This window comes from Maniola hyperantus, chromosome 14 (assembly GCF_902806685.2).
Source record: "Maniola hyperantus chromosome 14, iAphHyp1.2, whole genome shotgun sequence".
Lineage (NCBI taxonomy): Eukaryota > Metazoa > Arthropoda > Insecta > Lepidoptera > Nymphalidae > Maniola > Maniola hyperantus.
In genome coordinates, this window is record NC_048549.1 from 8,979,950 (window position 1) to 8,995,909 (window position 15,960).

The 15,960-nt window shown below is 37.2% G+C and overlaps 2 protein-coding genes across 5 annotated transcripts in view; one reads left to right on the forward strand and one right to left on the reverse strand.

Annotated features, from left to right (window-relative positions):
• Spn (Spinophilin) overlaps positions 1-14,964 on the reverse strand; it is a 53,614-nt gene extending 38,650 nt beyond the window's left edge. Inside the window, exons 1-3 of one of the 3 annotated variants that reach the window (XM_069503066.1) lie at positions 14,565-14,964; positions 10,592-10,686; positions 558-2,151 (exon numbers count right to left, since the gene is read on the reverse strand). In XM_069503066.1, coding sequence (XP_069359167.1) covers positions 558-2,121 — 1,564 coding nt within the window. In that variant the 5' untranslated portion in view covers positions 2,122-2,151; positions 10,592-10,686; positions 14,565-14,964. Of the gene's footprint in view, positions 1-557; positions 2,152-2,551; positions 2,608-5,759; positions 5,899-10,591; positions 10,687-14,564 lie in introns of those variants that run through there. The other 2 variants (XM_034975692.2, XM_069503067.1) reach the window with 2 other exon arrangements.
• On the forward strand, positions 2,683-9,954 carry LOC138403258 (uncharacterized). 2 transcript variants are annotated; one of them, XM_069503121.1, is made up of 7 exons: positions 2,683-2,951; positions 5,107-5,197; positions 5,639-5,715; positions 6,131-6,316; positions 7,614-7,785; positions 8,463-8,542; positions 9,623-9,954. In XM_069503121.1, the coding sequence occupies exons 1-7, from the start codon at positions 2,711-2,713 to the stop codon at positions 9,823-9,825; spliced, it is 1,050 nt and encodes a 349-aa protein (XP_069359222.1). In that variant the 5' UTR covers positions 2,683-2,710; the 3' UTR covers positions 9,826-9,954. The 2 variants fall into 2 exon arrangements, with proteins under 2 accessions (XP_069359222.1, XP_069359223.1); XM_069503122.1 differs by lacking the exon at positions 5,639-5,715.
• Positions 14,965-15,960: the final 996 nt, after the last annotated feature.

Here is a 15,960-nt window from a genome sequence, read left to right on the forward strand (position 1 = left end):
ACTTATCGCAGTTACGATTCTGGATTCAGGCGGCGCAAGACCGTGGCGTGTGGAAGTCCCTACAAGAGACCTATGTCCAGCAATGGACGTCTATCGGTTGATGATGATATAGATGATGATAAATATTAATAAAATGATAAAGTTTGTAAGTTTCGATGTAGCTAATAAATATGAAAATAAATAATTATCCTCGAGCGATATAGGCTATATAAATTACGCGAACGAAGTTGCGGGGAAAAGCTGGATAAAATATAAAACGTACAACGTTACACTTAATTGTAACACTGACTTCAATGATATAGTAATGTAATTACTTTCGCAAATCTTAACGTTAACTAATTCAAGTTAAAAAGGTAATAAGGTAAGCCAACTTTTACATGGTCGAAAAATGTTAATTTTAAGCAGCAATTTCATGATGTGGTGGTTCGAAGAAATAACAGTGTAATATTTTTAAATGCTTATCGGTTCACGCACTTGAACAACAAAGAGATAAAAGATAAGCGGTTACATTTGTTTTCATTTCATACATTAAATTATAAGTAAATTGATTAACTTACCTTGCGAAGGAGAAGCAGGCGCTGGAGATGATGAGTAGGGTAGACTGTTGACCGGAGACACCAGCGGTGAAACGAGTGGCGACTGCGGAGTATCTTCAGTTTGAACTACGCTAGGAGACACTTCGGGTGTTGATGATCTTCGTTTACCCTTATCTTCCCAATCACCACTATAAAGTATTGTCTCATAGCCATCTTCCTCTTGGCTGTTTGTTGGTGACCTCACCACAATATTACAAATATCAGGTGTTGGCACAGCAGAAGATTCTAACTCAATAATGTTGTTTTCTTTAATCGCATCACGTTGAAGAGACGAGATCGATGAAGATGAAGGCGATTTCACAATAACTACTCTATGATCAGTGTCATCACTGCTATCGACTTCATTCGATGTACTCTGTATAAACTCGATTTCACTTGGTTTTGTAGCAATGTTAGTGTCTAAAATCAAGTCTTCTTCGTCGAGTATTGGGGGTGGCGATTTTGGTAGCCGAGCGGGAGGTGATGGCGGTGTGTTATAATATATTGAACTTTTATCCACTTCAGTACTTTCTTGTAACGTACAAGATTTAATGGGTGATGAACATTCTATTACTTTTGAAGGTGGCAAAAAACCAGGTTGTTGAATAAATTCTTCAAATTTTTCGATATTTGCTTTTTCTACTTCAGGTGAAACTGATGCTCTTTTATGTATCCTTTCTATTGGTTCTACTTTTTGAGGACTTTGTCTAATAGGTGAACTTAAATTATCTCGTTTTACTGCCGGGGAAGTAAGGGTTTCGGATCTAGCGGTGGTGGGTGTAGTATTACTAGTTCTAGGTGAGGGTAACACAGGTGCGACGTTTTTTACAGGACTAGGAGATTTCGCAACATGTGTACCACGATTAACTAAAGAAGCAGGAAGGGTATTCGGGCGTTCCAGATGTGAATCACCAGCACCCGGCGATAACGGTGGTGAGTAAACTCGCGAAGGGACTACATGTCTATCAGTCGCTTCCGGAGACTTTCTATCTTGATACCCAGGTTTATAATCGGATCTCTGTTCAGGATCGTATTTAGAAGGCCGGGATTTATTAAAATGAGCAGTCCAGTTTCTCTGTTTTTCTATAAGTTCTTTATTAAAGCGTCTATCCGGTTTTTCGGGCTTAGGAAGAACACTAGGTTTAGCTGGTTTCGGTGGTGGTTGCTGCGTGGCACCATTGGATAATCGGTCACCGTTGACAGCCGGTGCCAAAGTACATGTCGCCGTAGTATTGTTTCGTGTCGGGCTCACAGAGCCCGCCGAGCTAGACCGAGAGCGCGCGGGAATCACCGGGAGCACGCCGCGCGTCCCGGCGAAACTTGCAGCCGCAGAAGGCGACTTTTCGATACGAAAATTACGATTCTCTTCACCTAATTTCTCAAACAAAGCTCGAGCATTGTTAAACCTAGCCAGATGGCTTTCGGTTCGCACGACTGTCACATCACTTCCACGCATATCTTCATCGTCTCTCGACGGCATCCCTTGAAATATATTAGCGATTTTGGATACTTTAGTGCCTTGTGCTCTTTTCTTGCTCTCCTCCATACTAGCCGGGTACGGCCGCTTCAATCCAACCTGGAAAAGGAATTGTCCAGTGTGAGTTAACGAGAAGTACCTTCATGTCACTTAATACAAATATGAGAAATAGGCCGCATTTTCAAACGCCTGATAACATGAGATAAGCACTAGAAGCGCAGGTAGTCGGCGCTCGGCACGGACACTGGTGCGAGTGACGCGACCACTTACGTTCTGCCTTCGTTTGTCGCGAAATACAACTCGAGATAGCGATAGCGCTGATAATGCCTTGCTCGTTTAAGACATTGCATTTCATACTTTTATTAATTAAGTACGTACTACACCTATAGCAAAAAAGTTCCAAAACAAAGAATTTTTATTTAAATTTAAAAAGAGATGGATAAATTACATACACGATGATTGGGGATGTGATCTTCCTAACAATACAATAAATAAATACCTTCTACTGAGCACACTCCAACAGGTTATTTACTTACTATCAACATTATTCATGTATAGGTACATTAAAAATTAAATAATCTTGTGATAAGATTTACTGATAACAAAAAACAGATATATCAATGTGTAATTAATACAGTGCGTTATGTTATAGATCGCCATGTATACGGTTTTAACGGCAAACATGAAAAACATTTATTTAATATCTTGGTTATTCTTTTTAGCTAGGGTCCTGGCAAACAACAATCAGTGTGAAATAGCTGAAGTATGTGTGACTGATCTATCGCAAGCGGATTGTGGTGCTGGGATGAAGCTTGTACGTAACGCGAGTATTTCCGGATGTTGCCCTGGCTGCATATTTGATGACGGTACTGGCGGAGGTGGAGGAGGCGATGAAAATGGTATGAAACTAAACATTGTTTATTTGAGTTTTTTTAGTAAACAATTTTTTTCACAAAAGAAATTCACGAACAAGATTTAAATAATAATTAATCGTGAGTCATGTATAGTACGTATGAGTCTTGTAAAGTAACTAAAATCGGAAAACACCTACTTTGTGAAAATCCTAAGATTTTCCTATTCCAATATAACTATTAAAAATTAAAACATTATATTAAAGAAACTTGTTACTTGAGTAAAATAAAGCTGTTTGGTTTAGTAAGTCTATTTGAAAGGATTTTTTAGGGTTCCGAACCTCAAAAGCAAAAAGTATGTCTGTCTGTCGTGTCTGTCAATTCGGGGGAATCAAAACCTATAGGGTACCTTTTGACCCAGAATCATAGGCAGGTTGCAATGTCTTACAGCACAAGTAAAACAAAAAAATCCGAAAACCGTGAATTTGTGGTTACATCACACAAAAAATTAAAGATTTGTATTCCCGACCGAATCAGACTGACTAACTTGCAAATTATCATACAGGTTAGGGATTTCTTGTACGATGCAGATGGTGCGGAACCCGTGTGCGAGTCCGACTCGCACTTAAACGGTTTTTTTTACTTTGTTAATGTTGTATAACAACTGTAGGTATATTAACAAAGACTAAGTAGGTAAATAGTTTTTGAATTAGATACGTGGTATTATGAGTCATTGGTACTTACTGATTCTGAGCAAACCTAAATTTTAGAGCATTCGCGTCCTCTTTTTACTTAATGTAATACGAAAAGGACAGACACAGCTTGACAGTTTGAGATTTAATTTAGAGCTTTCAAACATCGTGACTTTAGCTGCCAGTCGCGAGCCTATTGTTTCTTGTAGCGTGTACTTTAGAGTCTTTAAATGTAAAATTCATGTTCTGTCCTTTTTTAGCAATATTAAAAGGGAAAGGATGCAGATACTCTAAATTTAGTTTAGAGAAAGACTACAGAATCGGCGCCATTGTAAAACTAGAGAGATGAAGGCCGATATTTTATAAGGCGAAAGTGAACCGCGCTACACAAACGTGTTATTTGTTGTATTGGTGAAACCTCAGGGTGAAACTTAGCTGTCGCAGAGGTTGTTTTACGAGCCAATCGCTATATCGTATATAATATACTATATCTACTTGCTTATTGTCATAATACTTCATGTCTTTGAAAATGTCTGAACGCTATTTAATTAAAAAGCAATAGACACAGCCAAAAAACTTTGAAAGTGTCTTTTTATTTGCAGTATTAAATTGTAGTAGATAAAAGAAAGAGTGAAACAATGTATTTATATCTCACTAGCTCATTCCCGCGACTTCGTCCACGTGGACTACACAAATTTCAAACCCCTATTTCACCCCCTAGGGATTGAATTTACAAAAATCCTTTCTTAGCGGATACGTCATAATAGCTATCTGCATGCCAAATTTCAGCCGAATCCGCCCAGTACTTTGGAGTTGTGCGTTGATAGATCCGTCAGTCAGTCACCTTTTCCTTTTATATATTTAGATAATATACGTAGGTATACTTACTAGATGATGTCCGCGACTTCATCCACGTAAATTTAGGTTTTTTTAAAAATCCCGTGGAAACTCTTCCGGTATAAAAAGCAGCCATGTCCCCGTCTCCAGGATGCAAGGTATTAGTACAAAATAGATGATGCTGACAACTAAGTCCACGTGGATAAAGGCTTTTAAAAATCCCTTGCGAACTCTGATTTTCCGGAAAATATAGCCCAGGTTTATCCATCCCCGGAACGCAAGCTGCTTCTGTATCAGATTTCGACAAAATTGGTTAAACGGATGGACCGTTAAAAGGTAGCAGATAGACAGACAGACACACTTTTGCATATTTTAAAATATGAGATTAAAAGCATTAGGTATTAATTTTACTATATTGCCCGCGACTTCATCCGAGTGGACTTAGATTTTTTTAAATCCCGTGGGAACTATTTGATTTTCCGGGATAAAAAGTAGTCTATGTCCATCCTCTGGATGCAAGCTATCTCTATACTAAATTTTATTAAAATCGGTTGATCAGATGGGCCGTGAAAAGCTAGCAGACATGCAGACAAACAGACACACTTTCGCATTAATAATATTAGTATGGATTAATATAGTATGTATATAGATTAGTATGGATTTTTCATAAACAGATCCTTCGAAAGGGTGTCGACCCCCTGCCAACTGCTTACCGGACGGACGGTACGCACCTGTGCAATGTAAAGGCGATTTATTCACGGGGAGGTACGTAAATATGCCAATTAAAATTACGAAATCTAATAAAAACTAACGATAGTTCACTGGCTCATTGACTGAGTCGATTTCAATTTTAATCGATTTTGTTCTCGCCTATTTATCGGCATGTACCTAACAAAAAATTTAGGTACATACTACATAAATAGTACGCGACAGGTATAGATGGCAAATCAAGGAGGGAACGTCCCGTACACCCGCACAGTCCCCGCACTAACGCGGTGCGGGCGAGCGCGGGTGACGTGCGGATGTGCGGGTATCCTCCCGCCTCAGTGCTGTGCAATTTATTCTTTCTGTATAGTTTAATATAAAAATATTTAAAAGTTTAGTCTGCTTTTATTCCCAAATGAATACATACATAATTAATTTTATTTAAACGCTCCAATGCACTTACGTTTCACCGTTGAAATGTACTATTTACACAATACACAGATGTTTCTGCTCTGATGAAAATGGGCAAAGAATATTTGGACAAATGTGGAGACGTGAAGCAAACGAGATGGGTTGCGGTACGTTCCTTTACCATATGTACATTACTAACGAATAGAAATACCTGAAGATTATACATGGTTGACGATGCCTGTGTTGTTCAAGGAATCTTTATTCTATAAGCATAAATTTCTCTCGCGTATAGATCCATTCAAACGGAAAATAATCTAAAGCATTTTCTTCACACTTCCGTATATAACTAGCAGATTTTAAATGAAGAAGCATATAAGCAAAGAATTTTAGGAATCCAATAATTTCCAAATGGTTAAGATTTCTGTTTGACAGAAATGACAATTTGACTTCCAAAGAAAGAGTAAAAAAAATTCTTAAGAATAATGTCCTTTTCAATGATTAAGAAATTATTCGATTCGACTTAAGATAATGTAGCTCCTTATCAGGAACGCAAGTATTAAAAACAAATTATTATATTTTTAGCGTGCAGCCGGAAAAGACATGAGTTAGAAACGAAACACGGCAAAATCACAACCTTACACTGTACCCCTAGTGGGGACTATGAGCAATTGCAATGTGACGAGGGCATGTGCTGGTGCGCCCAAACGAGGACGGGACAACCTACCACACCACCGGTGCAACAAGTTGACATGAGGCGCCTCCCTTGTTGTAATTATTATTAGTAGTTAGTCAATGTAGAGCCTCAATATCTCAACCGGTAAAGGAGTGGACTGAAAACCGAAAGGTCGACGGTTCAAACCCCGCCCGTTGCACTATTGTGGTACCTACTCCTAGCACGAGCCTGACGCTTAGTTGGAGAGGAAAGGGGAATATAAGTCATTTAATATGGCTAATATTCTTTAAAAAAAAAAACTCTACGGTTAAGGAGCGGACTGAATTCGGGAACGTCGGCGGTTCAAATCCCACACGTTACACTGTCATACCTACTCTTAGCACAAGCTTTACGCTTAGACATAGGTCTCCAAGTAGAGACTTCCACACAACTCGGTCTTGCGCCGCCTGAACCCAGTGACTCCCTACGACTCGCTTGATATCGTTTGTCCACCTAATGGAGGTCTTCCAACGCTGCACTTTCCGGTGCGAGGTCGACATTACAGCACATTGGGACCCCAATGACTATCGGTTTTTTGAACTATGTGCCCTGCGAATTGTCACTTCGCAACCCGTTGAGCTATGTTGGTTATTTTGATTCTCCTACAGATCTCCTCATTTAATTGATTAGAAACAGCTAAATACTTTGTGGACTGTGTATTCTATTAAAAATTCTCGGGGATCCCATCCTATTAAACTGGAAAAGTTGTGCCGATAGGCCACAAGGCCTAAATTGTACATCTTGGCTCAGACATTTCTTTGAAAGTGAAATCTTGATAAAATGATAATAGGAATGATTTTGAATATCTTGCTTTTGTCACAAAAAAACATTTTAAAGATTAGCACGTTATGCCATTGGTTAGACAAAACGTACGCTCAAAATAGAATGGTCGACTCTCACGTTCAGTGAAGCGGCAGCGACATATAGGGTATATAGGGTGAGACATTGAAAGGTCTTCTATATATGCATAAGTTCGTTGCACATTTGTTTATTTAAGCTACTTTAAAATGAATCAAAGATATTAACTAGACTTGATCATGGAAGTACAGCCCTTCCATTGTTAATATCAAGGGAACAACTCAGAATATGAAGGTTCAGAAAATAATTAATCCAAGCTACCTTTTTTTTCATTACGTAATTTATTTTTATAATAAATCTTTAAGAACTTACATCTTTCAATTATAATATGATAAGTATTCTGAATCGGCCCAACAAGGGCCCAACATATACATAACATATAATATTATGGTCTATGGTCACATGGGTCTTGTATAAATTGGTCACGGATTTCCGCAATATGGCAAGGTATTTTATTTTTTTGGTCAGGCTTTAATTGAGCTTAATCTTTGTTAGTCAGTGCAGCAGCACTCGGTGAGCAGTACCTGCGAAGATGTGAAAGTATCGTATACGCTTTGGCCAGGATTCATAGAGAACAGTCGACACACGGAACCAATTTCTTAGGCAATCCAATAACGTTCTGCGATTTTGATGGAAGCTATGGACCATATCAAATTCAGAATGGAATGTAAGAAAATTTCGATATTATTGTGTATGGCGATATTAGAAGATGCACACAATTTCAACGAAGTAGGTAACTAGGGAAGATTACCTACTCTTTCAATAAAGATACGAGTACCTTTTTAATTAAGTTATTAAAAATGTTTATTAGTAAATTCTTTAAGATTTTCTCAATGGAAACAGACGGTACATGAATTTCATTGACCGAGCGAAGCGAGGTCTCCGAGTCTACTTGAGTGAAATTGCACTTGTCCGTCTGTCACAGCCTTATAACTTCCGAATTACTGAACGCAACTACTTCAAATTTAAACATAATAATACTATGTAAACTGATGGCCTTCAGTCGAATATTGCATAAAAAATATAAAAAGCTTTTTTCAGGGGGGCTCTCATACGAAATGGGGGGCTTTAAAGTGGAGACTGAATTCGACGCTATATGTATATCAAAAACGGCTACATATTAGAAACTGAAACTTGTGTATAATTTCAGTTATATCCTGTATTTGAACAACAAATACTGAAATTAGATAAATAATAATATAAAGAAATGAATTAAATTCATTTTAATAGGTATCAGTATTTTCAACATAACTTTACAAGAATGTTAAATTATGGAATACCGCGAGGTCTTAGTTCAGGGCGAACCACTAGTTATTTAGATAATTGACGTGTTTTCACTTTCAGCGCCTACTGCACCGGTCGGGACGGTAAAATCTTGGGCTCGTGGCAAGTCGTAGTCAGTGAAATGCGGGGAATCAATTGCAGTAAGTCTATGATTTATACACGCAAGTAGATGCATCAATCTTTGTCATTCGAATCGAGTCTTATTACTTGTATGGCATTGTACCTATAGTACGCGACAGGTCGAGATGGCAATCGGGGAGGCAACGCTCCGCACACCCACACAGCTCCCGCGCTGACCCGGTGCGAGCGAGCGCGGGTAACGTGCGGGTGGCGGGTGTCTCCTGCCTCATACCGCGACTGCCATCTCGACCGTACATTGATGTTATCGATAGTACATATTAAGTAAATTAGCTTCATCTTGCAACAGCATCGATATATATAATATTACATATACATATTTGTAATTCAAAATCTTAATGTATTGATGTAAAAAATGCTAATAAAGCAAAAATACGCGGAAACGTATGGCGGTACCGTTAGCGCACACGCATTGCAGAGTAAACTCACGGCGACCGGTTTGCGACCGTGACCCTATTCCCGACATGAACGGCTCCATTCAATCGGTTGACACTCTGATGGAATGCGGGAGCCCCAATACTTGATCTCCTACCAAAACGTAACTGTTCAACCAGTTCGAGGAACACAAAGTTTGCGTGTTGACATACGCAACGGCTACACTCATCGATAAGAGAAGCGTGACATGAAAGATATGTGAGATATAAGCTTGCTTCTGATAAAAGTGAAAGTTGATCGATCAAGAGATTTTCACAGAGAGGCCAAACAATGATTTAACTGTAGGGTAAAAATAAGAATCGCCAAGTAGATTCCCGTTTGGGAACTATGGAAACAGCCGTAACAGTCGTAGCTTTAGTTTTAAGTACGTACGTATTAATTATCACCACTATATCATATCATATGACAAATAAAAATTTATGACAATCAGGAAGCGTAAAATTTTACCAATTCTGAATAAATAATTTGAGTTTGAGTTTGAGCCATAAAACCATCAGGGATTGGTTTAGTTGTTAAAAGATCTATAGTTTATACTTAACCAACAGTTAACTATATTTTGTTGGTCAACTGTCATGCAGATCATTGCAAGTATTAGTAGTAAGTATATTAAGTACCATTCATGGTGAACAATGTTTGCTTCCCAACAGATTGCGCACGTGATACGATGCTGTACTTCTCGGAAAGGGGTATGACAGTTTCAGAAGTGTGTATGGCAAACGGTAACTACCGCCCCGATCAGAATGCGGGCGACGTCAGATACTGCGTCGACGACGACGGATACCCGCTAGAGGAGGAAGACTGGCCGCCAGTGTGCTTAGCCAATGTCAATAGAAGTAATAGAACTGAATAGAACCTTGTTATTTAAGGTTATAATATCTCTTATTGCTTTTTTACAAAACTATTCTTTATATACTCTATATAATATATTCTTTATAATCCTTGATTACAGAATTGTAATATATCATTTGAATTTTGTGAATTGCTAATTAATTATATCCCTAATGATGATGATGTATGTAAAACATGGAAAAGTGTGCTTAGCCGCTAAACAAGACTGTTCCGCGTTTTTAGCGAGCCAAACGCTAAACTTTAGCGTCTATGAACACATACCTATTTGAGTAATTACTAATGAGTCGCCCTGGTGATGAATTAATCTTCATAAAAAGTAAATAATACCAATATAAATCGTCATAATAAAAGTTCAGGCCGTTCTTTACACGATGTTCAGGGCTTGGTTAACATATTTAAATAGTTGGGTTTAATAAAATTATTCAACCAACTTCGCAACCTGCTGAGCTATGGTCTGTAACTCTGTTTCTCCTATGAATCTTCTCATTTCTGATTCTTCTTCTGATTTGATCACGAAGAAAAACTCTAAACATAGTCGCCCGTTGAGAGACTCTAGAGCTTTCTTATGATGCCCATATTTATCCCACAGTACTTTGTAGCAGTAGATAAATATTACAGAACGCGTCGCTGCAGTTCCGCGCGTCCAATGAGACTTCCTGCGTCGCTGCTGGCGTTGCAATATTTATGAATAAGATTATACCAAGGTATTGGAGAAGTACATTTGGTAACATGAAACACAATATCACTGATCGTCGATCGATACCTACGTTGCAAGTGTTGACCCGGTGTATGGTGCAAGCGTCGCGCAACGCGTGTCATACGACGCCGCGCGGCCGCCCGCTCGCCGCGCGCGTTTGCCCATCTGGAACAAGAGGGTAGAATTACCAATGTGACAGACATTTGTCGTATATCCTAAACATAAGTATATAATAATAATAATTAAGCGTTGTTAGCCTAGTGGTTAAGACGTCGGCTTCCTATTCGGGAGATCGGAGGTTCGATCTCAGGCACATCTATAACTTTTCGAAGTTATTGTACGTTTTAAAGCAATTAAATACCATTTGCTTTAACGGTGAAGCAAAACAGAGGCAACCTGCACATGTCTGAGAGTTCTCCATAATGTTCTCAAACATGTCTGCAACTATCCCATTCACATCTTCGATAAAAAGTAGATGAAAGGCAGAAAATAATGGCTTTTGGAATCGTTTATTTTATTATTTGTAAGATAATAATAAATAATTAAGTAAAACTACACATCAAGTCTCATGGGGAACCTGAAGGTTTGGGTTACCAGATTGCACGTTGCAACCGCACTAATTCACCTATGACTCGAGCAAGGTCGAACGACTTTTCTTGGTTATAGTTATTTTTAAATAAGATCAACGTTCTAAATACGTCAACACAAGGGGTTAGACTCTAACCCTCTCCCGCTAGAAAATCAGTCTGCTCTTGGCTAGTTAAAACATCTTCAGTGGATACATTTATTTCGACGAATTTTCATCTCTTAAAAGTATAAAAGGAAAAGGTGACTGACTGACTGACTGATCTATCAACGCACAGCTCAAACTACTGGACGGATCGGCATCGGCATTCAACAATCATCATACAGCTATTGGCTGCCAATCCATATATTCCTTAAAATCTGACCAGCAAAAATAATAATTCGAATATTTATAATTTTGTTTAGTTATCTACTAGCTATGGTAAATTAGATCACGACCACAGTACTACTTAATCTAACACGCTGTAACTACAAAAGAAGTTAGCCCTCATAATCCACAAAGAGTAGTTTCTACGAAGGGTGGAGCTTTTCGCCACTTGGACACGTCACACCCGCTCTTGATAGCAGAGTGGAAAGTGAAATCGACCTTATTTTAAAATTAAAATAAATTTCTTAAGTTTGTATTAAAATAATTTTAAAACCAGACTTTAGAAAAGGTCAAAGGTCAGTAAAGAGGTATACCTCTAGTAATTGGGAGGTTATAGCTCAATAACCCGTAGTGAGACAAAAATAAATGTTGTTTTCTTTTCAAAATAAAAAAAATTGTGTAACATAAAATATGGTTTTCTGTTACATAATATGTACGTATATATATAATATATACATATATTAAAATTTCAACCTCTTTATATGATAAATATACATTTAAACATAGTAGGACCTCTTCAACTAAGACAAATATCATGTTAACCTGCTTATTTGGGAAACTGTGTACCTAAATAAAAAACCTCTATAAGTGATCTCGTGAGCCTTAATAGTAGATAGAGAGTTGAAATTTTCACAGAATGTATTTATTTCTTGCAGCTACAACAAATAAGGTACCTTGGGATAAATGAAAATTTTGAGTAAATGCGAAAGTTAATTTTTTCTACCAATACTAGCGTTATTATACTGATAGGATCACTAGGCTAGACCCCATCTTTATTGTCCTTGACACTCCAGGCGTCGGGAGTCTTTAGTGTGAAACGCACGTCATTATCTCGATTTTTTCCAAACAAGTGATTTACGCGCGTTTTTTGGTGCTTCCTAATAACCCCAACATCATTTTCTCTATTTATTATTGAGTATTTTCTGTGAATCTTGGTAAGATAATTGAATGAATGTTTGTTTTAACAATGATAATCGCTTTTTACACGTTTGGTAAAGGGTCACAACACACTCTGATTTGCATTGTTTTCATAAATACCCGTCTGGGGTAATTCAGATACATCTTAGATAATATTATCTTCATAATAAATAAGATCTGGGGTAGTTCCGATTTACAAAGCTGTAAAAGAACAGTTTAGGGAAACTACTAGCAAAAGTGATGATATTTTGTTTCAGTCAGAGTGCAATAAAAACCACTTTTGATAAAATTCGGAAATACCCAAGACAAATCACAACTACCCCAATTCTAAGAAAAAATAACTCAATTTTTCAAATGCTAAAATTAAAAAAAACTATCTACTTTAAGAGTATCTCATATTATAATGTTTATCAAAATATCTTTCACTATGTAAAGAGAGGTAAATCATAAATTGATGACCTGATTAGAAAAATTGTTTATATATATAATTAACCGAAATAAAGGAGTTAAAGATCATCTCACAGAAATTCCTGTCAGAATTACCCCAAGGCACTTTAAGAAAAGTTTTAAAATGGCAGACACGCTCATGTGCGAGTCTGACTTGCCCTTGACAGATTTTTCGTATTTGGTAATTAAGTATTTTTTGAACCTACTATTATAACCCACTACTTTTCCTACAACTAAGAGAGATCTAACAACCCTTCAAATTATATACTATAGTAAGTAAACTATCTACCTGTTTCATTACAGGCTGCCCCAGCTGTGATAGCATAGGCCCTAGTGGTTAGTATGTTGGCCTCCTATTCGGGGGTTGGGTGTTCAATCTCGGGCATGCACATCTAACTTTTCGAAGTTATGTGCGTATCTTTTCTACTTAAGTAGGTATCACTTGCTTTAACAGTGTGAAGAAAAACATTGTGAATACACTTGCATGCCTAAGAGTTAATGTTGATAATGTTCTCAAAGGTGCGTTAAGTCTGCCAATCCACACTTGGCCAGCGTGATAGAATATTGGCCCTATTAGAATATTGGCCATATTCTATCACGCTGGCCAAGTGCGGATCACTCTCATTCTGAGAAGAGACCCATGCTTATTCAGGTGTTTCCTTACTAAGCATGTGTCTCCTGATGATAAATAACAAATAATAATAATCAACAAACGCAACAGTCGGAATCTTCAAGAGAATGTAAAAGTTGATTTTTGGAATAAGTGTTATCGTTATCACTACCCATAATAAATATGAAAGTGTTTGTTGGTTGGTTTGTTAGTTTGTCCTTCAATCACATCACAACAGAGCAATGGATTGGTGTGATTATTTGCATAGGTATAGTTTAAGACCTGAAGAGTGACATAGGCTACTTTTCATGCCAGAAAATCAAAGAGTTACTACAGGATTTTTAAAACCTTAATTCATACTAAGGATGTTGCAGGCATCAGCCAGTCTAATATAATAAGTTAAATTCCACAATCAATTTTAAACTTGTGTAAAGCTTTCCAAGTATTTTTTGGTCCATAGTCCACCACATTGGCTAAGGGCAGATTGGCAAACTTCACACATCTTTGAGAACTTTATGGAGAACTCTCAGGCATGCAGGTTTCCTCACAATGTATTCCTTTACTAGTGGTATCACTAAACACTAATTACAATCAAATTTTAATGCTTGCAAATATTTAGTAGATCTTTCTTGTAACATAATTTTAAGTTCATCATATCAATAAGTAAGTATCAATGTACTTAATTGATAGTATTAATAATATCAATAAGTCAATGAGTAAGCTTTCCATTCAATGTATTAAGTACTGTATAATGGAAGAACAGTCAAATAATCAGACTATACCTTTTAGAAGCCTTTTAGTCATCAATTTTATCATTCTGTTTAGTATTTGTTAAGAGTAGGTACTTATGTTAAAATTTAAGTTCTTACTACTTACTTAGAAAGTAGGATTCATTATTTAGGTAGTTACTCACAACCTTGAATGGGAAGCTGGAAGAAATCTCTGTTTAGAGATAAGCATTTCCAATGTAACTTAATTTATTATTACTTTGTAACTACAATTTTGGTACATGAAAAATAAAAATAAAATAAAATAGGTACCCTATTTCATCGTAAACAGTGTCTACTTCTTAAGCTCACGCTTAGACCTTAATGAATAAGAAAATCTGATACTGACCTTAAAAAAGAGTCACGTTTTCACCAACTAGGTGCGATCCGGTTTGCCACATCAGTGCTAATTTGAACCACATAATCAAATGCACTTTCCACCAAAACTTATTTGATTAATTAATGGTCTAAATAAGTAAAATATCCGTAACACCACACACCCTCTTACAGCAGCCCGACACAAACAGACATTCGAATTTCGGAAGCCTAGACTATGAAACGTCAATAATCCGGGACAGCTTCAATTCGCGTAGTGCATTTAAAGCTATTTAAAGAAACTAAGTTATGCACTAAAGTAATCTTATACCTAAATAATTTATTAGAATTATTCAGACGTTTTACGTTACATACATTATTCAATAATAATTAATAAATTAATTGCAAAAAATTTGCGAAACCACTCCCAAAGAGAATATAATCACTAAACCATAGAGTAATAAAGTAATACCAAGACAGACTTTTCTATTATTATCTATGGACTTAGGTAGATATGATACAGATTTGCAACTATCGTGGCCCCCTCAGTCCCTCTCGCTCAAGCAGATTTTCTTACTTGTGAAATGTCATCCCTTCTACACTTCACGTTGTTTGTCAAATACTCACGTACAAATACATTTTGACATAATCATCTTGTCACGTTCTAACAAGAGCTTAAATGCATTTAGCTATCTCGCTCTAACAGTAATTGTCACAATAGGGCTACTTCTAACAGTCTTTATTCTGAGGATAATAGTAAGATAATATTACATACTAGCTGATGCCCGTGGCTTTGCCCGCGTAGATTTAGGTTTTTAAAATCCCGTGGGTACTTTTGATTTCCAGGACAAAAGTAGCCTATCCATAGTAACCCTTCCCCGAGATACAGGATATCTCAGTACCAAATTTCATAAAAACATTTAAATGCATGATTCTTTAAAAATCCCGTGGGATCATCACGATTTTGAAATGCAATTCCTCACAGCAGCAGGGCTGAGGAGTTGAGTCCTCGAGTTCAAAAAGTATTTACTTGGTAACAACCTCCAATATTATCAATTTATAAGCGACAGTTCCAAAATTCCATCAGTTTTAGTGGTCGGGTCCCGTACAGCATCAGGACTGAGGAGTTGGAATCCAATTTTTTTATGGAACAATGTTGCGAAGTTTTTCTATCGATTAAAAAAGAAACTACACAAATCGGTTCAGTTATCTTGGAGATTTCGGTGTGTAGAAAAACACAACATCTCCTTTTTGACAGTCTGTTTAAAAGTAGCCTATGTTACTCCCTGGTTAATCCTTTATTTGTCTGTGACCGTTGAAGACCATAGATTATAGACTTTTTATTCCAACAAACTTTACGGCTCTGGGCTCTAGCTCTTTTGAGCAGATTAGCATCAATGAAACTGGGTAACTTTAGAAACACGATAATC

What these genes read in the sequence shown, in the direction of transcription:
- LOC138403258 (XM_069503121.1), top strand. Translation starts at nt 2,711, where the DNA reads ATGTATACGGTTTTAACGGCAAACATGAAAAACATTTATTTAATATCT. An exon ending in GGCGATTTATTCACGGGGAG is followed by an intron (nt 5,198 to 5,638) that starts GTACGTAAATAT and finishes CACAATACACAG; the next exon opens with ATGTTTCTGCTCTGATGAAA. An exon ending in AATGCGGGGAATCAATTGCA is followed by an intron (nt 8,543 to 9,622) that starts GTAAGTCTATGA and finishes GCTTCCCAACAG; the next exon opens with ATTGCGCACGTGATACGATG.